At 46.7% G+C, this 27,777-nt stretch overlaps 1 protein-coding gene across 1 annotated transcript; it reads right to left on the reverse strand.

Moving 5' to 3' along the window:
• Nucleotides 1–4,207: 4,207 nt before the first annotated feature.
• Nucleotides 4,208–9,049, reverse strand: FOXI3 (forkhead box I3). The gene is made up of 2 exons (XM_074950175.1): nt 8,452–9,049; nt 4,208–5,544 (listed from the first exon to the last, which is right to left on the reverse strand). The coding sequence occupies exons 1-2, from the start codon at nt 9,047–9,049 to the stop codon at nt 4,979–4,981; spliced, it is 1,164 nt and encodes a 387-aa protein (XP_074806276.1). The 3' UTR covers nt 4,208–4,978.
• Nucleotides 9,050–27,777: the final 18,728 nt, after the last annotated feature.

The raw sequence follows: 27,777 nt of genomic DNA on the forward strand, positions 1-27,777 counted from the left end.
TCTTGGCAACAAGGGCACACTGTTGACTCCTATCCAGCTTCTCGTCCACTGGCGCATAATAAATCCCCCTGATTTAAGGCAGTGTGAGATAACATATATGATAGATATTCAGGCCTTATCCCCACTAGGGACATTTTCTAAAGATTTGCTCATGTTGGTTTCCCTTCATCCATGCTAGAAACAGTGGGAGGCTCAGAACGGACCTGCAGATGGGGGCTGCCAGCATTTTTATGGCCATCTACACTACAGCACCCAACATTGCCTCTTGCCATGTGTTTAGACTGTAAGCTCCTTAGGGCAGGAAGTATATTTATTTATTATACATGCATATAGTGCCAGGCAAAATGGAGCCCTGGTGTAGCTACCATAAAAGAAACAATCAATTAGTAGCACAAATATCAGATGTACTATTTAGCTGAGTCTGCAAATGCAAGAGTTTTTGTGGCTTCCACTTCACCCCAACTTCCAGAAAGTTCAGAAATAAAAATAAATTACTAGCTAGCTCAGTGAAGTAACAACTGACTTCAGGGGCTTTGCCTGGCTTTGGTGGAGAGGAGTGGAGTCCAGGGCCTTGATTCTGCTCCAACAGAAGTCAGTTTGGGCCTTTCCCATTGACTTCAGTAGGCTCAGGATCTGGCCTCAGAATGCGCATCTAAACTCCAATGTAGACATACCCAGACTGGGAGCAGGACTACTGTTGTGCTGAGCTGCTGGTCACATTGGGTTAGTATTATTATCTATTATTTGTATTATCGTAGTGCCGAAGCCCCAGTCACGGACCAGAACCCCACTGCGCTAGGTATTGTACAAACACAGGCCAAAAAGACAGGCCTTGCTGGCTTCTTGGGGCTTCAGGAAAGGCAGAGGGATTCAGGGGTGGGACTCATTGTCTTTTGTCCCTGTTGTCCTTTTCCCCCTTGCTCCTGGGGAGCTCATTTTAAATGAAGGCAGCCCATGACAATAGCACTGTTGTTTTTTTGAGTGTCTTTCATTAAGCCCAATCCTGCCGCCCTCATTCTCCCATGACTTGGGTGTTGCTAAATGGTTTTAAATGAGGAGTCATTTTTAATAACAAAAGGAAAAGCTCAAGGCTGCCATTAAGACTCATTCACTCAACTCCCCTCAGCACAGACGAGGTGTCTATTAGTTGGAATGCTAGTATCAAGGGGCCCCTTGGCAGGTTATCACGAACACCCAAGCATTTATATTCACATACTCAGGCTGGGGGCAAAGCCTGTGCTTACCTACCTCAGGCAAGGGCTTCCATCCACCCCGCAGGAGGGGAGCAGGATTTAACCTTAACACCAAGAGGAGAAAAACTGTAAATGTGGGTAGAATATTTGAGCCTATTAACAACCCAATCCTGAAACCCTTGCTCATGAGAATTGTTCCATTGACTTGTAAGGGTTGCAGAGATGAGCAATGTAACTATATGCCCTGACCCAGCAAGGTTTGGGTCACAGTCATACCTCGCTGACTTCACTGGGGCCTTTGGCACATTGCAAGGTCAGGCCCGTACTAACGGGGTGCATTCATGTTTCAGAGGTGCCACTGGGAGTTTCACTGAGTAAAGACTGCAGGATCAGGATCTTAATAAAGCTCTACATTGTGGACCCAGTCCTACAGCCCTGACTCACAAGAATGAGCCTTATTTAAATTTAACTCCACAAGTTGATGAAACAAAGGAATTTCAGTGAAGTCCCTGGTCCTGATGATGCAACCACTAATACAGTAATTTGATGACTTTCCTTCATTCCCCTCACCCATCCCCCAATAATAATAAAATAAAGAATTAAGTGAGTTCTGGAAGCTTGCTCCTTCTGAGATTCTCAAACTACTCAAGAAAAGGCGATTTTTCCAAACACAGAGGAATCTTTCTTTCATTGTGGCCCTCTACCAAATGAAAACAAAGATTCCCTACACAAAAATGCCTGATTACGCTCCAAGTGACAGCAGTGCAAATTTCAAATAACTCAACTGAAGTCAGTGGAGTTAAACTGGTGTGAAATCAGAATCAAGCCTATGGGATCAGCTTATTCTTGTACAAAGAGTCTGATTCATTCCCTCTGGTAAGTCAGGCCCATGGCCTCTTCTCTGGGGGATATCTGATGAGAATTAATCAGAACTGTGAGCACAGGCCTGTTAGGGAGACAAGGTGGGTGACATAATATCTTTTATTGGATCAATTTCTGTTGATGAGAAAGACCAGCTTTCCAGCTACACAGAGCAACCTTGCATTTTAGCTGTAATGCTGGGAGTACCTTTCCCAGTCCTTAGAAGCTATATGCTCCCAAAGCTGGTCTCTCTTACCAACAGAAGTTGGTCCAATAAAAGATATCACCTCACCCACCTTGTCTCCCTAATTTACTGGGATCAACACAGCTACAACTACGCTGCATGTAGCAAATGATGGGTGGGCCTTTCTGAAGGCCCATATGTTTGCCAAAGAAATGCGCTTGCACTTTTTGATCATTTGATCACGTTTTTCTTCTCTTCATGCATTTTTTAAAAATACAGGCTCCACATTCACTCGGGATATTTAGAAACAAATGTTGAAAGATACCGCTTGTGAAACTCACATGCCTCTATCGGGTAGCTGAGATTGTTGAGGGTGAATCCTGATGTCTCTTTCTTGGGGAGGAAGAAGCATTAAGCAGGAAACACCAAAGCCAGCACCCCCTTCTATGCCCTGCTGACAGCAGACCCTAAATTCTCACTGTCTCCCACAGATTCTGTCCCTTGGAAGCCACTGAGCCCTCAGTGACAGATGAGGGTGTTCAGCATTTCACAAACTAGGACCAAGCCAGGCCTCCTGAGCCCGCACCTTCAGGGGACTGATTGCATTTTAAGCACCATCTTGTGTGGATCTGCTCTGAGCATGAGGGTTAAAATGTCGACAGCCACATGGAGCCATCTACACCAGTTCTCCACCCCCAGCTTCCACAAATGGAGCTGAACCACTGTTAGCAGGGGTGAGAGACTTTGGAGGAAAAAGGCTTATGCAGACACAGTATTCCTGAGCTATGCCTATGAGCCTGATCCAATGCCTATTGAAGTCAACAGTTTTTCCATGGCTTCAATGCATTTTGGATCAGGCCCTAAGTGAGGGGAGTAGTATCAGGCTCTAGATCGGTCTTGCATTGGTACAGTGTATGGTTATCACTGTGCAAGGTTGTCCCTATAGGTGCTGGATTGCATTGGATGAAATATTGTTTTGAGTTTTAGAGAGACAAATGTTTCCTGCTTGTGTGGCATTCTAATAAGTTGGATGCATGCGATCTGTTGTTAAATACAGTACTGCAATTGTACTACCATTTCAGTTTTGTGCTTTTCTTTTGTTTTTACTGTATATGTTACATGCCTTTAAAAAGCATTTATACCAGCTGGCTGATTACATCAAATCCCTGCCAACAACTGATGTAAACCTCAGAAATGTGAGGATTTTTTACATCATTTTATGTACTATGGGACTGATTCTTTCATAACTGTAAATCAGAAGAAACTTCACTGAAGTTAATGGGGTTTCTCCAGATTTAAACCAATGTATAAGAGCACATTTTGGCCCACTGACCTCCACTGGATTACTCTGCTGAAGAACCTTAAATGGGTGTAACTCCTTTGACTCCAGTTACTCCAGGGTCTGAATTTGGCTGCATGGGCTTGATCCTACTTCCGCTGCATTGTAAACAACAGCTCGACATGGGTCAGCCCTGCTCCAATTAACTTTGCAAGCAATTACTATATATTAACCAACCTAAGCTGAAAATGAGCAATTTACTGTCTAAAACCAGCAAAAGCTTCAGTCCACCTTTCACAATTACCCATCAGGAGGTTGTAAATCAAACCACACACTTCTCCTTTGGGCTGAAAGCAACATTGTTTTCTTGGCACAGAGTAAAGTGTTAATGAGTCCCTGTATCTTTTGTCCCAACCAGTGTCCCTAACCATTTAAAAAAGTAAAATAAAATAAAATCTGTTGATGAGCAAACAAGCAAAAATCTAACTGTAAATATTTTATTCCCCAAAATGTTGTTCAGTTTGAAAAGTTTCATTCATACACTACAATTTAAAAAAAAAAAAAAAGGGAAGGGAATGGGGGTGGGGGAAAGGATGGGCAAAATAAACTTCCCCAAATTTCAAACACATTATAAATAAGTACAACTCCAGAGCATAATTTACAAATATAAAATCCCACAGAAATGTATTTACAGAGTAGTACATTACATACAAATATGTATAAAAATATTCACTGTGTTTATTCTCTTGCTAAAAGCTGGATGGCTAGATTGTGTGTCTTTGGTACTAAGCTTAAGTAAAACGATTATTTTATAAAATAAAGCCCTGATTCGTCAATATACAAAGCACAGGCAGACTGATGAACCTGCATGGAGCTGCTCTGTATCTAAAGGGGTTCTGTGTGGGCACAGAATCTGCCCGGGCATTGTACACGGCAGGATCGAGGCCTAAAACAATTACCTAAACAGGCAATCACTGACACAGGGATTTTTACAAGGCACTTCATTAGAAATCTCTTCATTTTTTTTCTCTTCCAAGACCAAAGCACTTGTAAACAGAGGTTCACAAATAAATGACCAACAGTCAATACTCCCCTGCTATATGTCTATATTTGGTCCTTGCTGATTTCTCTTTGCAGTTATTTTTTTAACTCTACATTCAAGATAAAAAACCTCTGAAGTCACTAATCCAGTTCTGGTTCGCATTTGCAGCATTTAGTGGCAAACAGGCATCCTGTGTGGATCAGTGATTTTGCAGGGATGAGTAGGAGAAATACTCCACATTGTGTGTGTACGCATATATTTAATAGATTGTAAGTTTTTCTTCCTGGGAAAACATAAAACATACTGCAAGTGTCCTGCTTCAGATGCAGTTTGCAAAAGCATGTGCTCTTCCTTCTTGCTGAATGAAATGGTCTTCCTTCTTGCTCCCTGTCTGGTTCCTTTGAGTTGCATTCCATGCCCTACACCTCAGTGCCATCCCGGGCGTAGATGAGGCTGTTGACTGTGAAGTTGTAGTAATGGTTGTACTGGGCGCCCTGGCTGCTGCTGCTGCTGGGGTGGAAGGAGCTGTAATACGCAGCAGTGGGCCCCGGAACTCGCTGCAGCTGGTCTGGTGGGAGCACGTCCTGGGAGGAGCCGCTGGAGGAGGCAGGGAAGGTGCCACCGCTCATCTGCCCAGCGGGGAAGTTCCGATGGTGCGCCAGCCGGCTCCCTCCACTGCTCAGTGAGCTCATGCCACTGAAGAAGGTGCTCAGGCAGCCAGGGGTGGCTGAGATGATGCCTGGAGAAGAGGAGCTTTTCGGATGGTCCCTGGCAGGTGATAGTTCCAGCTCGGGGGAGGGGCTGTTTCCACAGGGCTTGCCTGCAGCCGCAGGGATGGGACGCCCTTCCTCAGCCTTCAGCACCCCCCCGGAGGACACCACGGTGGGGGTGTTAGGCTCGGAGCGGCGCTTACGCTTGCGCCGGAAATTCCCATTGTCAAACATCTTCTCACAGTTTGGGTCTAAGGTCCAGTAGTTCCCCTTCCCTGAAGGAGACAGAGAAAGAGTCAAGACAGGGAACTCCTCCAACAGATGCCCTGCACCCTCTGAGCAGGATCTGCACCCTCCTTCTACCCCTGTCTCCCCCCACATTTGCACAATCTGCACCCCCCAAACACCCACTCCAGACTTGCTGACCAGAGCGGATTCTCCTCTCGCACTGGTACAATTTAACTGACTTAGGTACAGGAATTCAGAATCTGCCCGACAGACCACGCACCCGGAATCAATCTTGCAGCCACTTAGCAGGATCAGAACCGCCCCTTGGAGCCTACAACCCCTCCCCAAATGGAGTAAAAGGGCCCTGCAGACAGAACTTCTAATGCTTCCCATACTACACCCTTGTCATTTAAGTGTGCGTGATGGCCACCATCTTGGCCAATGCACCACGGATTGAACAGGGGACCCCAAGCGCTAAAAGCACAAACTGCTTCATCTTAAGCTGGCTGGGGCTGTAACAGCCCCATCTCCTCTGTGGATCAGGCACAGAGGGACGCGTAACCCACACTCACCCGTTGGCACCCTAATCCCAGGAAGACCTGCATTGCAGTGTATGCCTGCACTTATTCTTTCATCCTGATACAGCTCAGCTGGGGTAGGATGAAATAGAGGGGTACATTAGCAATGCTGGGCATGTGTGGGGCCATCTCGCCCATGTTGTGGTTCAGGAGAGATTACGGGGGAGGGAGCGTCTACTGGCAGGATCCTTTTCAGGGCTGCACCTGTGCCAGGGGGATTGGGGTGCATATACATAAATACAGCACACCCCCGGCGGCCCCCTTGCCGCCTGGGCACAGTCATGCACACACCATGCCACAGATTTCTGTGCAGGGAAGGTCCTGAATCCCTTTGCCCCAAGGGGGCCTTTGTGCAGAATCTGCACTGGCATTAAACCCTTTCCCTGAGCAGGACATGCACCCCCCACTCCACCTGGCTATATCACTAATGCACCCTCCCCCACCCCCACCCCACCACACACAAGGGCCTCTGCACCCAATGCACATGTCTGAGCCACACCATCCTGCAGGGTAGGCGGGACCCTGCATCTCTAAAATACCCCCGCACCCAGAGAGCAGACTGGAGGTACACCCTGGGGCTGGGACACATAGACTCGGCGCTAAGAGCCCCACCCCTTGCCCTAGAGGGCAGGCACCTCATCATGGGCATCCATCCCCGGAAGGGCCCTGCCCTGCTAGGAAGTGAACCTGGGGCCCTGGATCCAGCTGCTCCCTTTTGGGGCCAATATCCCACCCCCGGCCCCCATCACACGATCTGCCCCTCGGTGCCCCTCCGGCCCAGGTGACAGTAGAGAGTGTCCCCAGCTGGGCGGAGCAGCCGCGGTGGGGGCCGTCCGACACCCCGGCTTACACTGTCCATCGCACCCCCTCTCTGCAGCCCCCCGCCTGCATGGAGCTCTGCCCGGCCCGCCCCACCTGCCGGTCCCTGCCCGTACCCTGGGTGCAGGCGCCCCTTGCCCCGCGCGGCTCCCCCGCCCAGGCTGGCTCAGTGGGACCGACCGGGATCCACATCCCGGGGTCCCGTCTCCCTGGCCAAGCTCCCCTGGGATCGGCGCGGGGCTCGCACCGCTCCCGGGGTCCCCAGCTCCGAGCCGGCCGGGGGCCCCTAGCGGGTGTTCCAGCGCAGGGGCTCCTGGCGTCCGCGTCCCACCGGCTCCCTGCCCTACCCCTCCGGTGTCCCGGCGGGGGCCCGGTACAGAGCCGTGCAAGGGGCGGGTGCTGCTTCTTGGTCGGGTCCCCTCTCCGCTCGGGGCTGGCCGGGCTGGGCCTGACCGCAGAGCTGCTTGCACGGCAGCGGCGGGTCCTGTCCTGTATGGAGCTCCTCTCGGGTCCCCCTGGGTTCCTCTCCCCACCCCAGCCCCTCGGTCCGTTTAACCTCCCCGCCCCCAGAATCCTGGGTATCCCCTATCCCTCTGCCACCGGGCTTGTGGGCACCCCTCCATCCAACACCCCCCTGCCTCCTGGGCACCCCTCCATCCAACACCCCCCCTCTGCCACCGGGCTTGTGGGCACCCCCACATCCAACACCCCCCTCTGCCACTGGGCTTCTGGGCACCCCTCCATCCAACACCCCCCTGCCTCCTCGGCACCCCTCCATCCAACATGCCCCTCTGCCACCGGGCTTGTGGGAACCCTTCCATCCAACACCCCCCTGCCTGCTGGGCACCCCTCCATCCAACATCCCCCTCTGCCACCGGGCTTGTGGGAACCCTTCCATCCAACACCCCCTTGCCTCCTGGGCGTGGGCACCCCCACATCCAACACCCCTCTCTGCCACCGGGCTTCTGGGCACCCCTCCATCCAACATCCCCCTCTGCCACCGGGCTTGTGGGAACCCTTCCATCCAACACCCCCCTGCCTGCTGGGCACCCCTCCATCCAACACCCCCCTCTGCCACCGGGCTTCTGGGCACCCCTCCATCCAACATCCCCCTCTGCCACCGGGCTTGTGGGAACCCTTCCATCCAACACCCCCTTGCCTCCTGGGCACCCCTCCATCCAACATCCCCCTCTGCCACCGGGCTTGTGGGCACCCCCCCATCCAACACCCCTCTGCCTCCTGGGCACCCCTCCATCCAACACCTCTCTCTGCCACCGGGCTTCTAGGCACCCCTCCATCCAACACCCCCTGCCTCCTGGGCACCCCTCCATCCAACACCCCCTTCTGCCACCAGCCTCCTGGGCACCCCTATCCCTCTGCTCCCGGGCACCACCCCAGCCCCACTCCTCTCCAGCCCCCTGGGGCCCTAGTGCCTCTAATCCCAGCCCCCGGGCACCCCCTCCCCGGTCCCACTCGCCCCCGCCCCCACCCCCTGGGGACCCCCGTGCCTCCGACCCCCGCCCAGGTCCGCTCAACCTCCCTCTCCCCGGCGCTCACCCGGGTCGTCCTCGTCGCGGGGCACCTTGCGGAAGCAGTCGTTGAGGCTGAGGTTGTGGCGGATGCTGTTCTGCCAGCCGGCCTTGCTGCGCTTGTAGAAGGGGAAGTTCTCGGCCACGTACTGGTAGATGTGGCTCAGCGTGAGCTTGCGGCCGGGCGCGCTCTGGATGGCCATGGCGATCAGCGCCGAGTAGGAGTAGGGCGGCCGCACCAGGCGCAGCAGCTCCTCCTGCCCGGCCAGGCTCAGCCAGCTCAGCTCGGCCGCCGCGGGCGAGGGCGAGCCGGGCGCGGCGGGGGCGCCCCCCAGCTGGCCGCCCCGCGAGCAGCCGTAGGAGGCGGGCGGCAGGAAGGGGGCGGCCGGCCCGGGGGCGCCCTGCAGGTACGGGGCCGGGCCGCTGACGCCCCACAGGTAGCCGGCGTTGGCCGGCGCCCCGTAGTCGCCCAGGGCGTAGGCGGCCGGCCGCTGCCCCGAGGCGGCGCCGGGCGGCGGGTACACGCTGAAGGTCTCGCCGCAGTACACGGCCATCTCGGGCGCCTCCCGGGCCCGGCGGGGCTGCGGGCTGGCGGGGGAGCTGGGCTGCAAGTCACCGGCGCTCATGGTCCCGGGCCATGCGGGCCGGCCGGCTGCGCTGCCCCCTCCCTCCGTGCCGACAAGCTCCTTATAGCGCCTTAATCTCTGCCCAGCCTCCCCGCCCGGGGCCAGGGCTGGGCGGGCAGGGACCGCGTTCCTCGCCGCAGCCAGTGGGAGGGTCCCTTCCGGGGGCGGGCGGGAGGCAGGCCACGCGGGGCTGGGTAGATTCCCCCCCCCCCCAAAGAAAGAAAGAAAAGAAGGCAGCTCCTCCCCACCGGGAGGCGACCTGTCTGTCTGTCTCCTGCCCCCCTCCCCACCGGGAGGCGATGTCTGTCTGTCTGTCTGTCTCCTGCCCCCCTCCCCACCGGGAGGCGATGTCTGTCTGTCTCCTGCCCCCCTCCCCACCGGGAGGCGACCTGTCTGTCTGTCTGTCTCCTGCCCCCCTCCCCACCGGGAGGCGATGTCTGTCTGTCTGTCTGTCTCCTGCCCCCCTCCCCACCGGGAGGCGATGTCTGTCTGTCTGTCTCCTGCCCCCCTCCCCACCGGGAGGCGATGTCTGTCTGTCTGTCTCCTGCCCCCCTCCCGCTCCGAGCTGTCTGCCACTTGCAGGCCAGACTGGAGTTTGGGGGCCGGGGGAGGCTGGAGGAGGAAGAGAAGCTCGTCCGGGGGTACTGGCGTTCTCCCGACCGGCCCTCCGCTCTGGGGACCATCGCTCAGCCCGCCCTGCCGGGATGATGCGAGCGAGCCGGGACTGAAGTGGTGTTGAGTCTCTCGCCGGTCACATCCCCGCCCCCGCCCCGTCCCCGCTCCGTGCAAGGGACTTGGGCACTGCTGCCGCGGCAACCCACTGCGCCTCCGGGAGGCGCAGCACTGAGAGCCCGAGCCAAAGCCCCCGGTACGAGTCGACACGAGTTTCCCCGTTGGCTTCCCCGGGTTTGGATCAGGCCTGTGATTGTGGGCTTCAGACTCCCCCAGCTCCCGGATTAAGGGAGTCGGGAGCTGCTCCCATGCGCGCGAACGAAAAAAACGTCATCGAAATCGATTTTTAACCCGGTTCTAGTTAGGTGTATGCGGGAGAAATCCATTCGTTTTTATTTTATTTTATTTTTTGTGCAAAGTTTAGGATACTTGAAAAAGATCCTACTATTTTATTCATTTTGAAACAGGTCGAGGTTTTGGTTTTCTCCCTCTCTTTGGGAATCGCCAAGGAAAGGATCGTTTCAGATATTTGCATCCGCCAAAAAAAGAAAAATCCCACTTTAAACTAACTTTAAAAACTTTAAAATGAACGTGGCGTTTATTTGAAAGCCGCCCCGGCTTAGTGAATTTCCAAGGTCACACCAACTGTATCTTCAACTGTGAGACGGGCACTGAGATCTTTAAAAAATCATAATTATAATAATTGTAAAAAAATCCCCACGTGAAGATCAAATTTGTTATATTTTAACTTCCTTTCCATGCAAGAAAATGCCCTCTTGTCTGCTCACTCGTACATACCGTGTGCATATTTATTCACTGATATCTATGTATCGTTTCTAAAATAACCCCCATAAAATAATAAAAATACTTTAAAGGCTGTTCAAAGAAGACCCCTAAGCTTCGTACATAAACAAAGCAGATTTGTTAACATCAAATAATGGACCTCATTTAAAAATGGATTAAACGAATAACAACGTGGAATAATCGGGGTTCCAAATTCTGCGCTAAATTATGTGCAACCTTATTAAAATCCAGCAACGGACTGGAATTTGAAAGCAGCATGTGGCTAACTTGCATATTTTGTGTAATTTAACAGGGGTAGATCACACTTAAATAACTTTGGGTAAGAAATTAGCTGAAATGAAAGAAACGAAACTGCTCTGCTTTCATGTACATTTCAAGAGGAAAAAGAACAGGAGGACTTGTGGCACCTTAGAGACTAAATTGGTTAGTCTCTAAGGTGCCACAAGTCCTCCTTTTCTTTTTGCGGATACAGACTAACACGGCTGCTACTCTGAAACGTTGCAAGAGGAAACGCCTTGCAAGTTTTCCTTAGACATACACAAGTGATGTCCAAATACAAGTTTAATTTTGGCTACTATGGAGGCCAAATATTTGTCCTTTGCGACGTTTTGTTTTCGAAGCGATCTTCGATTAAAATCAAAGCTTCTCTGGATGTATGGACACGCCTGGGTATACAGATTTGTAAACAGGAAAGCAGCAGGGAAATGAACCCAGAGAATTCCTACTCTTTAGGATAAAATGCTTTCATTTTCATACGATGATACAAACGAATACAATCGATAGCAGGTTTCTTAGACGAATGTAGATCATCTCTGTTAATCGCTTTCAAGATGTAAATCGTTTTCTAAAGCCTAATTATTATTATTTAAGCACGTTTGCTGTTGATAAAATGTGTAAAAACACTGACATCAATCGAAAGCGCGCTCTACACAGCTATTAGGGCTGCACAGTTAGAGACTAAATTGACATCTAGGAGGGGAAAAAATCCCCAAATAAATCTGTCATAAAATGCCTTTGCTTCATTTGCTGTCGATAAAGTATTTCTATAAACATTAAGGCAAAGTGTCAGACACGCTTGACAGTGCTGGCGCAAATCCCCAAATTGTTATTCACAGTGTATCGAACAGGGAACGTAACAACTCCGACAGAGTTATCGATTTGTTTAAAACCCTTTTTGAACATAATATTCTCCCCGGTAGCTGCCGTGAAATAGGAGCCCTGTGTTTCCTTTTCTCATTGTGCCCTGCGTTGTGCATTTTTCCTTGCGGAAAAGAATTTGCTGCTAACATTTATTTTTTTAGTCCAAGCCCCAACCGAAATGCGATGACTTGTTTCATGGTTTGCATTGTCTGAGTCTGACTCTTACTCTTCTTCAATGTTCGTTATTTATAACAGCCCCACAACTATTGTGCTAGAAACTGACAAATTAAAAGTTGAAGTAGACGATAGGGAAATTATTTAAAAAAAAAAATTCAGACAAGTTTCTGGCTCAATCCTGGCATAGTAGGGACGTCTGATGAACAAGAAGAGGCTGGATTTTAAAAGCAAGTTCCTTCTGTGTTTGAAGATCTCAGTTGATAGATGTAGTCTGTAAAATTACAGCGAATCTGTGTTTATCCGTTAGTTCAAAAAGTCTGTGATCATCCCGCTAGGAAGAAAATCATTACATCGCTTTACAAATTCTGCTTCGGGGTCATGTTTTATTTGGGAAATTGCAGAGCCACCTACAGGAATATCCCGGCTATTGCAACGTAGGACTGAGAAAGGATAGTCTCCTGAAAGGAATGTAAAAAGAACAGGAGTACTTGAGACGAACACATTTATTAGAGCATAAGCTTTCATGGGCTACAGCCCACTTCATCGGATGCATAGAATGGAAGATATAGTAAGAAGATATATATATATATATATATATACACACATACAGAGAAGTTGGAAGTTGCCATACAAACTGTAAGAGGCTAATTAGTTAAGATGAGCTATTATCAGCAGGAGGAAAAAACTTTTGTAGTGATAATCAAGATGGCCCATTTCTCTTTTAAGTTTTCCTTAGTTAATTTCTGATCAAAGGACCTGGGCTAAAAATTAGTGCCGATTTAGATCTAGCAAAGAATATGAGTTTTTAAAATCATCCTTGTTTAACTAAACAATATGAAATGGAAAACAAATAAAAAACTTTATAACATTATGAAATTGCTTTTATGTCACCTAAATTAAACACCTATTTTCCATACAGACAGTGGAGGTGATTGAAACCTTTATAGGGTGTGGACTTGAAAATACTTTTATTTTATCTGTTCTTGTTATAGCTTTAGGATAGAATGTACTAAATTAGTATATTATATAGGTAGATTGTCACCACATGATAAAGATATTACTGCTTTTAATTTTTGCCAAAACAAATCCTTATCTAGAATAAAAAATTAAAGGATCCAGAATTTTCATCCCCATTTGTTAGCATCCTTATTCTTTCTATTTTTAAGACTGGCCTGAGAGAAGTTCATACCGTAGAAATATATGAAGGAATGAGGTAAGTGAGGTATTGAAATACAAAAATAAAAACATCTTCAACATAACAGTCTGAATAAAGGTTTGATGAAGTGGGTTATAGCCCACGAAAACATGCCCAAACAAGTGTGAATAAAATTAACAAAAGCAAGGAGATACAGAGTTAAGGTTTTAAAAGTACCCACAAGCCACTGTGTTGCACCAAAGCATTTTTATGACATTTATCCCATGAGGAGTCTCATTAAATATTAGTAATTGTGTTATGGAGGCCTTGATAAATAGTGGTTAGAGCACTGGACTGAGACTCAGGAGACCTGGGTTTCACCTTTGGCTCTGCTATTGGCCAGCTGGATGACTTTGCACAAGTCACTTCACTGTTCGGTGCCTCAGTTTCCCCCTCTGTAAAATGGGGATAATGCTATTGACCTTTGTAAAGTGCTTTGAGATCTATAGATGAAAAGTGCGATATAAGAGCTAGGTATTATTATTGTATTGTATTGATGGCATAATTCATTTTTTGGCACTGTATTTTTTTTTATTCTTGTTTGTAGTTCATATTACGCTGCTTGCTAGGTGCTGTATTGACTAGTAGGAAGACAATGTCTCGGCTTCAAAGGGCTTATGATCTAAGTACCTGTCCCTCCAGACATTTGGATGCATGCTTAATTTTACATATGTGAATAGTGCATTGAGGTCACTGGGGGTATGTCTACACTGCAATTACAAACCCGTGGTTGGCTTGTGCCAGCTGACTTGGGCTCAGGCGAAGGGGCTGTTTAAGTACAATGTAGACATTTGGCTCAGGCTGAACCCCGAGCTCTGGGATCCTCCCACCTTGCAGGGTCCTGGAGCTTGGGCTACAGCCCAAGCCTGAACATCTAGAGCGCAATTAAACAGCCCCTTTGCCTGAGCTGAGTCAGCTGGCATGCACCAGCCAAGGGTTTTTAATTGCAGTGTAGACATACCTTACACAACTAAAGTTAAGCATGTGAGTACGTGTTTACAGGATTGGGATCTGACCTCTCAGTCCTGTATGTGGTGCACTGGGGTGGACTACGGCACAGGGAGGCTTATTGGCTTCATGGATCACACTGCAGGTTCAGAGCCTTGGGGTCTGAGTCAGACACCATTGACTTCAGTGGGAGTTGGATCTGGCTCTACACTGACAAAAACTGGCAGTAAGCAAATCCCATCACCCATGACTGTGCATGTCACTTTATTACTTCACAGTCGCATTTTGGTTCCTTTTGGCTGTGGTTGGTGGATATAAGCCTCCTTTCTTCCCCAGGGGCTACAGAGGCAAGCCAACAATGACCTGATGGGGTCCCCTCATGATCCACATATCGGGAGGGCGGGGGGAATCTTTTGCATGCAGCTCTCACCCTTCTGCTGTTCCCTGGACAGGACAGTTGGGAACAGATCCCACCATGCAAGAATAACCAAGCACAGTTTTGTTTTCTCTCCCCTCTTGCTGCAGGAAAATCAGCAGGCGGGGATAATAGGGCCATACATTTGGGTCCCAAGTTAAACTTTAAACACATGAGTACGGGACTATTCCCATGCTTTAAGTTAAGTATGTGCTTATGTGCTGTTCTGGATCAGGGCCCAAGTTCCCATTAATCTGCTTTAGGGAGTTGTTTTCCATGCCCCCTATGGTATGTTCTGTATATAGGTAATAGAGAGAATATCTGATAGTGTGGTCTCAAAGGTTTATTGGCATGAATGTGGGAAGGCACCGTGTACGTGTGTGTCTGTGTTGAAAACGTTTTTACACTTTACCTAAGGAGAAATTGAGCATTTCCCTTCCTCCCAGTATCTACTAGTCCTAGTCCTGTGTGATCACCTAACTTTGCCTCCCAATCATATGTTACAGTACTTAGATTGCAAGGTCTTCCGGGCAGGGACCATCATTTTGTTCTGTGTTTGTATAGCACTTAGCACAAAGGGGTGCTCTTCCATGACTGGGGACCCTAGATGCTTTCTGCAATACAAATAATACAAATAATACATCTCAGGCTTGTATAAACTTCTTCAGTGTCCCCCAAAACACACAGAGAGAGAACAGAACCACTAGCCTTCTCTCTCTGACTGACCTTTAAGTCAATGGGACTGCTCCCATGCTGCAAGTTGGGCACATGCTTAAGTACCTTCCTGAATTGGAGCCTAACAACCAGCTATTAATAGATGTTTTAATAAATGGTTAACCACTAATCAATCCTTTATAAACAACCAATACATGTGCCCTGTACATAAAGTGTGACTAAATATAAACCAGGTGATGGCAGCAGAAGCTGACAGGGGTAAGCAGTTGCAAGTGTCACAGAAGAATTGGGTTTTTCAGGATAGATCTGAATGGCTTTACAGTTTGGATGAGATTTTAGCAAGCTGGAAGAGAAGCCTGGAGTGTCAGGGGAGTTAGCAAGGCGGTGGTGGGGGAGAGATCCTGCTGTAAGGAAACAGAAGGAAGTCAGCTGTTTGAGGATGGATTAAGCACACACTCCAAATGTTTGGAAACAAGTTTCCAGAAGCACTCAGATCTCTGCATTCCTTCCTGCAGCTCTCAAAAAACTGTCGCTTCTGGCTTAAGCAGATTCATATAAAGAATCCCCACCACTGAGCCCATAAACATAATCCCACTTCATTTTGTTTGGTAACAATAATAAAGTCCAGCTGCTAATTGCGTGTGGCTAACACTGTATCCGAAGCCTCCTTTCCCGTGAGGGATGTTAAGCAGGGGGCTTTCTCTCTCCCAATCAAGTCTGGAAACTGATGATCAAGATCAAACCAAGCTACTGTTAGCGTTGTGATAATTCCTCTCTTTTGGAAGCACCATGTGGAATTTTAAACGGAGCTGGTAGCTCAGGGATGGGAAGGATTTTGTTCTGTCCTTTCTAGCAAAGCTATCATAACAGCCTTTGTGGTTTAAGTTAAAAGGGCTCAGTCCTGCACTCTTCATTCCTGGGAGCAGGCCAAGAGGGGCAATTGCTGCCCTGGAGTATACACTTGGGATACCCTTGGGCCTGATTCTTTGTGGGTTCCTGGATTTGAATTCAAGTTACTACATTTAATTTACTGATAAAAATCTATTTACCAAAAAGGCCATTTTAAAGCTTTCACAAATCCTGGAACAGGTATAGCGGGGGTCAACCCCGCATTGGCAGGGAACTGACCTGCTGTCCACAGCACTCCACCAGGCTCCTCCTGCATGGAGTACTTGTGCAAGGTCTGAGTAAGAGACAATGCTGTGGAAATGGTACTGCCCCCATCCATATTCAAAGGGGGAAGTCAGTGCATGCTAGGTCCCCTCCACTCCCATAAGCAGGGGTGACAATATAGACTATGGTGTTTTAAATACCTCCATGCGTTTGGGGCTGGTAGCCCTGACATATAAGCATCACACTGCTGAACTTTACATCACACTGGGGAGAAGCTCCCCGTAAATATCTCCAAAATGAACACATTGTCCTCTTGCAAAACCAGGGTGACCAGATGGCCCGATTTTATAGGGACAGTCCTGATATTTGGGGCTTGGTCTTGTGTAGAGTCCTATTAGCCTCCACCCCCCATCCCAATTTTTCACACTTGCTGTCTGGTCACCCTATGCAAAACCCTCCTTAATACTCCCCTTTGCTGGGGTGGCTACAAACATCTTGACAATGGTGGGGCTGCTGGGATGCTGAGGCCACTGTCCATCATGCTGACCAATATTGCCTCCTTGTTTCCTTGTTCTCCCCATCTGTCTGGATTCATCTGTTGTCTCTTGTCTTATACTTAGATTGTAAGCTCTCTGGGGCAGGAACGGTTTGTTCTGTGTTCGTACAGCACCAGTGTGACTAGTGTGCCTAGGCACTACAGTAATAGAAATAAATAATAATAATAATTAATAACCAAGGGACAGATTTTCAAGTGCTCAATATATACAATTGGCACCAGACTGTCAAAAGAGCTCCGCTCCCAGCCACTCCCATCGTGACCCTTCTGGCCAGGTTTTCAGTCTCCGAGGTGCGGAGCTCTTTTGCATTCTGGGCACCGATTTGGGAACTGAGCTCTTCTGAAACTCTGGCTCCAGTTATGGGTGCTGAACTCTTTTAAAAGCTCCAGGATGTCTCAGAAAAGCCCCATCTTTTTAATACCCAAAGATCCTTGACTAGTGGGCTATGCTTAAAAAACTGGAGCCCTAAGTGATGTGCTCAGAAATCCATATAGAAATAAATGGCCTGGTTTTCAAATGCACTGAGCACCCAATAGCACCCATTAAGGTTTGCGCAGTAATTAAGACACCTCCCAAAATTCTGACACACATAATTCAAAAGAATGCACTGGAACCTGAACTAAGGATCTCACCTCAGAAATGCTCAGATTAATTGGGTCTAAGGTCTACCATATCTCAGTATAAGTAGTTAGATACGGTAGACAGATAGACTAAAGGCACTCCTCAAGGTAGGCAACCACTTTTAACCATCCCTGAGGTCTGCAGTACAATTTTGTTAGATTGTTAGTTGGAGACCATATTGAGTAGGCATCTGACTTTGACTAGTCCCTTGCGTGGCTACAGGCAAATTTTAATGCATACTAAAAACCAACAATTACAAACACATAAGACAAAAGGACTGACTTTTAGTCCTGTATTTGTACAGCACCTAACACAATGGGCTCCTGGTCCATGACTGGGGCTCCCAGGCACCACGATAATAAAAATAATAAATAATAATATAATAATTAATTGTCAAGCTTTGATAATGGGAGTCTTGCCTGAGAGAGGGCTGGAGGATCAGGGCCTGAGAGATCAAACCATTCTGAATTCAGCAACATAGGAGCTGTCATAATGAATCTGACTCATGGTCCATTTAGTCCAGTACACTGTCTCTGATACTCGCCAATACCAGATGCTTCAGAGGAAATTGCAGAATACCCAGCATTAGGCAGGTGTGAGATAATCTCCCACCCCCCACCCCCCCGTGGAAGTAAACTGGTTTTGGTGGAGTCAAGAATTCACATTACCTATTCTGAAATCCTTGGACTGAAGCTCTAAAAATCAAAGGTGGGAAGGGAGGGGGAACAAGATGATTTATGCTGTGCTCTGGGAAGGTGAGTGAGATGGAGATGATTAAACAGTATCAAAGGGGTACAACCAATGTGAATTTCCCAAGAAGTGATGTTGATGCCTCAGATCCTTCTCTCTGGGTTTTCTGTTTCATTCAATGCTGTTTAATTCATTAGCAACTGGAAAAGCACACTGTTCGGGGAGAGGGTGGATCTAAACTTTAATCCCTTTACTTGTTCAAATAGATGATTTCTAGTAGATTAAACAATGGCCTTTCAGCTTACTGGACCACAGTTCATGGCATAATTAAAGTATTCTCCAGAGTCTCGCCTCCATCCCTTGCAGCCAGTAGTCCATAGCACCCCATCATCAGCGATAATCTGACTCAGGTCTGAAGTGAGCATATCTGCAGATGAGGAGATTAGCAGGAGATAAAGCATATTGCCTGACACATAATAAGTGCATATGATCCAGGACTGTCTCTTCAATTTCAGTCACTGCTGGTTAACTTTTATACGTCTGGCTCCTTGCAAGGTTTTCAGAAGGGCTTGCTGTTCTAGGGGTGTGTGAGGATTTCCCGCATCAGGGAGGCAAAGGCTGCAGGACTTTTATTTTGTATCTGTCTTCCTTGTGAAGTGCTCAGTGGGATCTGAGGATGCTCGGGACCTCACAGCAGGCACCGGGTTGCTCTTCAGGGCACCTGGCAAAGCCTATCTGTTTTCACGGGCTTCAGCCTGACTCTGTTGCTGTCTGGGAAGGTGTTTTTTCAGTTGACTTTGCCTCAAATTGGTTAGAGCCAGATGCCGCTGACTTCAGCTGAGTTACTCCAAATTCCCATCAGCATCATGGAGAGTGAAATCAACTGCCCCATCGTCCTTAAAACTTTCCTGCAAAGAAGTAAAAAAGGAGGGTGTGTTTTTTTCTTGTTTGTTTCTTTATGATTTATAAAGTGAGCATAGCAAGTTAGGGGGTTTTCGTCTTGTTTTTCACCTGGATGTATTAGGAATGTCTAGTCTGCTCTTCCCTGGTTTTGCAGGGGGACTCATGAGAGAACAAGGTGGTGGAATGAATTCAGCCACAGGGGGCTCAGATATGGATAGGGTTTTTTCTCAAACCCTCACGGTAGGAGACAGTGGTGTTGCATCTTTAACAGAAACCTCTTTTCTCTCAAATGATTCTCAGGTGTATGAATGAAATAGTCGCAAAAGTCAGGGCGTTTTAAACCTTTGAATACAAAAATAAAATCACTTCTCATCTCAACTAATCAGGTTTTACTTGCATTATGGTATATTCAATATCATAGTTCTAACAGTTGTCTAATTGCCCATAGAGTCTTCCAGCAAAAAATAGGGCAGAAAATACCTGAATTTCTAATGTTAAAAAAAATAAGCAGAAAAAACATGTGTGTTTGGAGGTGGGAAAAAGTCCTTTCAGGTCCCTTTTACATCTTACCTAAAAAAAGAAGCAATTAAGAATAATAATAATAATATAATAATTAATAATACCTACCTCTTGTATAGCACTTTTCATCCATAGATCTCAAAGTGCTTTACAAAGGAGGTCAGTATCATTATCCCCATTTTACAGATGGGGAAACTGAGGCACATAGACATAAAATGACTTGCCTAAGATTACCCAACAGGCTAGGTCAGAGCCAGGTAAAAAACCCAACTCTCCTGAGTCCCAATCCAGTCCTCAAGCCACTAGGCCACAAATCCAATATTTCCCCTTGGCCCCTTCCAGTGGATATCAGCTTTAAATTGTGATGTTGTAGAACAGACACACATGTGTTCCCCCAGCGGTTACCCTGGGTAACTCTTTTATAACTTCAAAAAATAGCAAAATCTTAAAGTGTCAGATTTCATAGGTGGGCATTTAACAGGCTAGACCTAAACGGGTTGGGAGAACATGCAACATCTGTTTCTATAGTGTGCAAGTTACTTTTGTGTCCTGTTGGGAGAAGGGTTGCAGCCGGATAGCAGATGCAGTAGATAAAGCAACAGAGTACTGGTCAGGAGATCTGACTGTCCTGTCCTGCCTCTGCCATTGACTTCCTATCTGACTTTGAGCAAGTCACGTCACTGTACCATGCCTCAGTTTTTCCAGCTATAAAGTGGGAATAATTATAGTAACTTCCTCTGTAAATTGCCTGGAGATCTACAGGTGGAAACTGTTCCATAAGAGCTAAGTATTATCAATATAGGAGCTTTAAAGGAGCTGCAGGGAGTAGAAAGGTACTATACTTTTAGTTCATGCAGGATGGGGCTGATTCCTCTATTAAAAGTACAAAGAGTTGCACCTGTAAAGATTACGGGTGAAGTCCTGTCCCTATTGAAATCAATGGGAGTTTTGCCACTGTCTGACTTTATTAGGACCAGGGTTTCACCCTACATTTCATTCATAAAAGGCTTCACAGTCAGTGTACCTTCCTAGCTTTTATGTCAGTTCGACATCCTCAGTCTGTCATCGGGATGATCTGACTCAGGAGCAACTGCCTCATCCTTCTTCCTCTAAATGCTTCATCAGCTGTCCCCCGCTAACTGTAAATAAAGGTCACTAGGGATAGCTTTTCTGCCTGACCCCTTCACCTGAAATAAAAATAAAGCTGGCCGAATTTAATCCTGACACAGAACTCCTTCACGGGCCTGCTCCTTCCCTTAGATGTTGACAGTTACCTGCCAAGCCCCATGGTTACCTTTGATTTAGCTGTAATGGCATCCCTGTACTTAGGAGGGCCCTGGGCCTGTAATCCTTTCTGAAGCCTTCATCAATTTCTAGGGTAACCTGAGATACGGGTCTCACTTCCCCATGACGTTACCTCTTGTTAATACTTGCTGAAGGTATCAACAAACTAGAGCTCAATGTAACAGCGTGGAAGCACCTTTCTAAATTCAAAGAAATGAAAAGAGATGGTTTTATTGACATGGCCAGAGAGGTTTGGCAATTTTTCTGCACACCCCCCCTCTAAAATCTGACAGGGGACGAGGACTCTGCTTTTAAAGGACACACATTCCCCACGTTGAACCAATATGCTATTTTGCTTCCCCGGTACTTATTCCTATGCCAAATTCTTCATTGGTGTAAACAGGCAGTGCTCCAGGAAGGACAGCGATGCGGCTCAGGCACAGAGCTGGGATTCAGGAAAGCTGGGCTCAAACCTGATCTTGCCACAGACTTTCTGTGTGACCTGGGGCAAGGCACGTGCTCTCTCCTGCGTGCCTCAGTTCCCCATCTCTAACTTTCCTTTACCCATTTTGTCTATTCAGAGTGTAAGTTCTTCAGGGCAGGAGCTGGTTCTTAGTATGTGTGTGTACCACACCAAATGCAATGAGGCTCTGAAGCAGGAGCCTCGATGCTCTACTGAAATTCAAATAGTAAAGAAGCAGCCTGAACTTTCTTGCAATAAATTGTTCCAAACTCAGAGAAGGCTACTGCTCAGAAATGCAAATGGTTCCTATTCTGCAATACGGAGGAATTGATTCTGCTAAAGGAATCCAGAGGGTGGATTTACACTGAGAAGGAAGTAGGAGGAGACTTCTAGGGAAAGGCAAACACTTCAGACTTCAAGGTGGAATAAAGTCAGTGGCACACTTCTCTAATGACCATATGATCCGTGATGTTCCAAGTTCTTAAGCGCAGATCAAAAAGAAAGGGCAACTGATGAAATGACATGAAACCACCTCTTGCATTGTTTAAATTCTCTCCTCCTGCAAGAGCTGGATCTCACTTTACTTTTCCTGTCACTGTAAACAGGGGGTTGTTTTAAGCTTGCTTTATTCTCCTTGACAAGTTTACACCAGCCAAACAGCTAACTGGCTAAAACTAGGAAATCTTGCCGTAGGCCTGGGCCAAAGCCCATTAAAATCCAGGGAAAGACTCACACTGTCTTGACTGGGTTTTGGATCCTGCCTGAGTCAACTCCGAACGATGATTGCTCAGCCCAGGTTGCTTTTAAGAACTAGACGCCACAAAGGAATTGTCCCAGGGAAAGTCCAGCAAGTTCGGGTCCATCACCCCATGTAGAGATGTTAGCCAAATGGCTGGGATTTTCTGTTGTATTTAGTGAGAGTAAAATCTTGGTATATTTATTGCTAGTAATGCTTAGCACTTGTTGGGACAGATTCTCAGCTGGTGTGTACTGGCTCCACTCAACATGAGTTAGGATGGCAGAATCTCTTTGAACTCAGATGTTGGGCTGAAGTCCATGTTGCTGAGTCAGCCTTATGCCTCATTATCACTAGAGACAGGTTTCAGAGTAACAGCCATGTTAGTCTGTATTCGCAAAAAGAAAAGGAGTACTTGTGGCACCTTAGAGACTAACCAATTTATTTGAGCATAAGCTTTCGTGAGCTACAGCTCACTTCATCGGATGCATCCGATGAAGTGAGCTGTAGCTCACGAAAGCTTATGCTCAAATAAATTGGTTAGTCTCTAAGGTGCCACAAGTACTCCTTTTCTTATCACTAGAAACAAACCCAAGTCACAACTTTGGTCTCTGGAATGATCAGAACAGGAGCTTCCCCATGGTTCAGGGTGTTTGGATTTGGTGTTCTGGTTTGCCTTGTTACACAGACAGGCCTGTGGCACCAGGCTCAGATCTGCTGTTCCAGTGTGGGCCCATCTCTAATTATAACCTTCATCTTCCAAAGAAGAATAATGGTACAATTTATCAAACCCTCAGGCGCTTAACAAAGCCTTGGATATTTGATACAAGAGGTAATGGTCCCAGAGGCATGTTTACCTTGGACTGAGTGAGTGAAATCCATTTTAGAAGGGCTTTTTCACCTCAAGCAATTTAGCCTAATGAGGAGAAAAGTGATGTGGTTAACGGACCATTTAAACAACAGTTTCATGGAATCTAAGCATTTAAATATACATTTGCATTTGCTTCCCAAATTCCCAAATGATGTGTTGACATAGCAAAGCCACCTACTGTTAATACAATATATGCAATACTAATATATTAAAATGCCAACTCTACAGTCTGGTAAGAGGTACAACTAGTAAGGAAGAAAGCTGTGAAGAATGCATTTCTGTACCTAAAGTTTATGTCATTCTAGGTTTCCATCTCTCCCTGTCTCCCAGACACATTGTATCTGGGAACCTCACAAACATGAATGAATTTATCCTCACAATCCTCCTGTGTGGAGAGAAATATTACAATCTCCATTTTCCAGATGGGGAACAGATACACACCTACAATCTGTTCCCACTCCTTCCTGGCAGGGCATAGGGAGCAGAGACTGGCTTTGCCTTCCCAGCTGGGAATTCCCTCAACCAGCATAGGACTGGCTCGGGTATAGTATGGCTGCAGTAGGGCAGTTATCGGCTGGCAGATAGTCTCTTTGTAACCATTAGCAGCTGGCAGTTTAGAAAAGACTCCGGGTCGGGGGCAGAACTACCAGAGAAGCAGGGAGTCATACTCATTTCAACAGCCCATGTATCTACTATGCAGAGCAGAGCTTTGGTGCAGAAGAGACTCTGACCCTAAAGTGACTTGTCCAAGGTCATATCCCAAGTTTGTGGCAGAGCCAGGAATCAAATCAAAATCTCCTGAGCCCAGTCCAGTGCCTTACCTGCAATGCCATCCTTCCCTAGGCTAGTTACAGTTTAGTTGCCTTTAATTTTAATAACAATAATAATATACAGCAATGGTTTAGTGCCTTCTGTTATTTATTAATTAGGCTACCTTGTAACATCCCTGTGAAGTAGATCTGCCTGTCCCACACTACTACTCTGGTATTTGAGAGCCTTGTAAGAAAATACTCAAGTGGCTCTTTGGATATTTGTATAACCACTTTACAATTAGGGAAGGTGAGTCACAGAGAAGTTAAATAACTCCTCCAAGTTTGCACAGCGAGTCAGCAGCAGAGGTTGTAACAGAAGTCAAGTGTCTTTCTCCCAGGCCCAGATCCTCAAAGATATTTAGGTGCCTAAAGGCAACTAAATACCTAAAGGCAACTAAATACCTTTGAGGATCGGAGGGGCCTCAGTCACTTACACTAGGTCAATAATTGTTCTCTAGAGCAGAGAGGATTATGTGTTGGAGTAATGATAATGGAATGCTGTGTTCTGTTTTGAAGAAATAAAACATTTTGGTTTTTCTTTTTTTATTTTAAATGTTATAGTAAAAGTGAGAGCTGGTCAATTTAATTTATTTGTGTATTTGTATGGAAAATGGCCCTTTTTCACAATGAAAATGTTCGTTTCTTTCCAAATTTTCTGGGGTTTTAGAATGAAAAAAAAAACCAAAAACAAAGCCCTAAAATGTGTTTTTCAAAAACTGAAAACCACTGTGAAAGAAAAACAGAAAAATGTAGTGACCAATTTACAAATAACTGAGCATTTTTCACTGCAAATACTCCCCATTTTCTGACTGGCTCTAGTAAAAATACGTCCCTGGTATAACGCCACTGTGGTTTCTCAGGGCTAGATCCATGGCAGTGCCCAACCCATGTGCAAGGGTGCATGTAGGAAGGAAGGCTGCTTGTGGCCTTTCCCCTATTTGCATATCTGTACAGCAGAGGCACAATCAAAAGGCAGTATTTACAAAAGCAGGGGTAGCTGGCCAAAATTTCCCTTTCTCACCCACTGTTTTGTGCAGTGTTCTGTCTCCCAGGATGCTGGCTTCTACCCGGAAGGGCATGCACTGAAGTGGTGTATAAAGGCATAGAATCTGAATTCTGCGTGCATCACAGATCCTGTTGACTTCCATTGGTGTTTGGACTTTGCAAGAAATGCAGGGACTGGCCCAGTATCAAGTGCTTTGGGATCCTGAAAGATGGATAGAAACGTAAAAGAGAATTGGTAGTGACTAAGTAGTAAAAAAGATTCCTGGCATCCAATTGCTCATAAATGTGGTTTGGAGCAGTTTGCTGAACATCTGCTAAAAACGGTGTTAAAGGATACAGACGTTCACTAGTTTGATGAAGTTGCCTGCGATGTTACCATTAAGGGCTGGGGTTTCAAAGGCACTCAGAACTCAGGTGCAACTATTTAGTCATCAAGGTCAAGGGTCAGCTTTTCCAAAGCGAGGACAATGGAAGCTGCAGAGTGCTGACCATTTCTGACAATCTGCCTCCATAAATTCCCCCGCCCAAAGAAAAATAGATAGAAACATGAAATAAGCTCCATCAAAAGTGTTTATCCAGAAGCCACCCCGCTACAGCACCTCCTTGAAAGTGTCTGTTGTTAGAGCCTAATAGGTGGCTGACCCTGCACTGACTAAATAACCTGTCAGCACTTATTCCTGGAAAAAGATTCCCCCCTTTGCTCTTTATTCTTTCGGTGATAACATGAATGGAGATCCTCTCACAGATTACGCTCCATCGCTCAGACACAGAATAGCAGTGTTACTTATTGATCACTATTCTCTTTCATCATTCACATATGCCAGCAGGGCAACGACCCCTGTTGCCATCCCAAAGGGCACTTGTAAAGAGTTGGGTCACCAGGGAGGTATTATAAACACTGCCGATGTTTTACTGTAATAAATTGTCATCAGTTTGGTAATAAATGAAACTTCCATAGCACTCTATGAATTTCAAACCCTGCAAGGAGAATACAGTCTCCAATTTACAAGTGGGGGAAACTGAGGCAGGGAGGTAAAGCCAATTTTAGGCACCTCAGGGTGAAATTCACTCCCGTGCAGAGGGACAGCACAAGGCTGACCTGCCATATAAATCCCACTTAATCTCTGAGTGATGCATAGACTAGTTCTGGCCCCCTTGCAGCCATAGTAAGACACCTAAATCGGTGGCCTGATTTTCACAGCTCCTTCTTTGATGACAGTGGGAGTTGGGGGATGATCAGCACCTTAGAGAACTCTGGAGTGCTTTTATTTAGGTGTCTAACTTTAGGTTCCCCAGTGTGAAACTTTCAGCCTGAGCCTCGCTGCTGGATTTAAATGGGGATGCTAACAGTTGCCTGCCAAGATGTCATGAAGGTTGATTGGCTGATAATGTTGGTGAAAACCTTGGAGGTGAAAAGTATGAAGTGATATTAGCATTGCGAATAAAACGTGCACTTCTATCAGATACTATTCACAAGGAATCCTCTTCAGGGGACTTATTGAAAGAAAAGACCAGGGAAATGTTAGGATATGGATGTTTCAGTGTAAAGACAGCTGGGGAAGGGAAAGGAGAAGGTAGAGCACAGGAAAAGCTACTGGGGCAAACATAGGGACCACACCTAGTGTGTTGAGGGAATTCATAGAATATCAGGGTTGGAAGGGACCTCAGGAGGTCATCTAGTCCAACCCCCTGCTCAAAGCAGGGCCAAACCCCAATTTTTGCCCTAATCCCTAAATAGCCCCCTCAAGGATTGAACTCACAACCTTGGGTTTAGCAGCCCAATGCTCAAACCACTGAGCTATCCCTCCCCCTGTAATTGTTCAGTTGTGTATTCTGATCAGATCCAGCAGAAGCTGGGGAAACAAACCACCGCAGAATCATTCACAAGCCACACCTGAGGGGACTGTTGCAGAAGTCGCTCAGCACAGTGTGATATTTTAGACCAATAACTAAAGTATGAATTGTCTCGCAGGATATGATGCACAGGGGACAAGATGGTATCTGGGAGCTGAGCTGAATTTGTTGTGAGTCTTTCCATTGACTTCAGTAGGCTTTGGATCAGTCCCTCACTAAGTTGCTGTGTTCCTCCTGACCAGTACTATGTGGGAATAGTAGAAGGTGATAGGTTGTTGCAGCTGATGTGGAAACCTTCAGCTGTGCTCCGTTAATGATGGTTGTCTGGAGGAAAAGGTCTACAGAAGAGCAGTTTGAGAACTACTTCTGAGCAGCAGTTGTCAGAACTCTTGCTCTGTTGTTGCCTCTTCTTGTGTGTAATTAGGGTCAAGCTCCAGTGCACAACCGTGTCTCCTGCTGAGCCTTCCACGCACACACAGGTTTGTGAGACTTGTGAATTGCAATTAATGAAAACTAGTAGCACTGGACATGATCAGAGGTGCTCAAATGCTATAGTAAAAAGAACAGGAGTACTTGTGGCACATTAGCGACTAATAAATTTTTATTAGAGCATAAGCTTTCTTGGGCTACAGCTCTAGTGATAGTGGCTAAGGAAATGACTATACATAAAATACACTAATACATGAGGAGTAGATGTTGTTTTGTTCTCTTTTCTGTATTTGAATCAGAAATGAGTCTGGACGCAAAGGCTCCCAGAATTAGGGGATGATCTAAGCTGGAATTGGGGTTGTGGCCCATGCCTAATTTGAATAATATTAATTACCTCCCCTGTTATTTATTCTTTAGGGAGACATGTTTTTATAGAGAGTGGAAGAGCACTAGGGGCCTGATCCTGTGCTAATTGTGCTGGCAAACACAGAAACTCCCATTGCTGTTAATGTGAGTTTTGCCTGTGAAAAGACTGAAGTATTCCATAATGACGGAAGACCTGGATTTGGGTCCAAACTTTTGCACATAGCTCTTATCTTTATAATGAACTGAAGTAAACACTCAGGTAGAATCCTAACCCCATTAAAGTCAATGAGAGTTTTGCTATTGACTTTAACAGAGCAAGGATTTCACCCCCAGGTTCAAACATACCAAACTTTGGTGTACTTGAAATTCAAATTTGGAGGCTAATTTTACGGCATAAGGCTGTCTCTAATGCTTATTAGATCCCACTCCTCTTCCCATTGATGAGAGTTTTGCTATTGATTTCAATGGAGCAGGATTGT

Source organism: Natator depressus, chromosome 4 (assembly GCF_965152275.1).
Source record: "Natator depressus isolate rNatDep1 chromosome 4, rNatDep2.hap1, whole genome shotgun sequence".
Classification (NCBI taxonomy): domain Eukaryota; kingdom Metazoa; phylum Chordata; order Testudines; family Cheloniidae; genus Natator; species Natator depressus.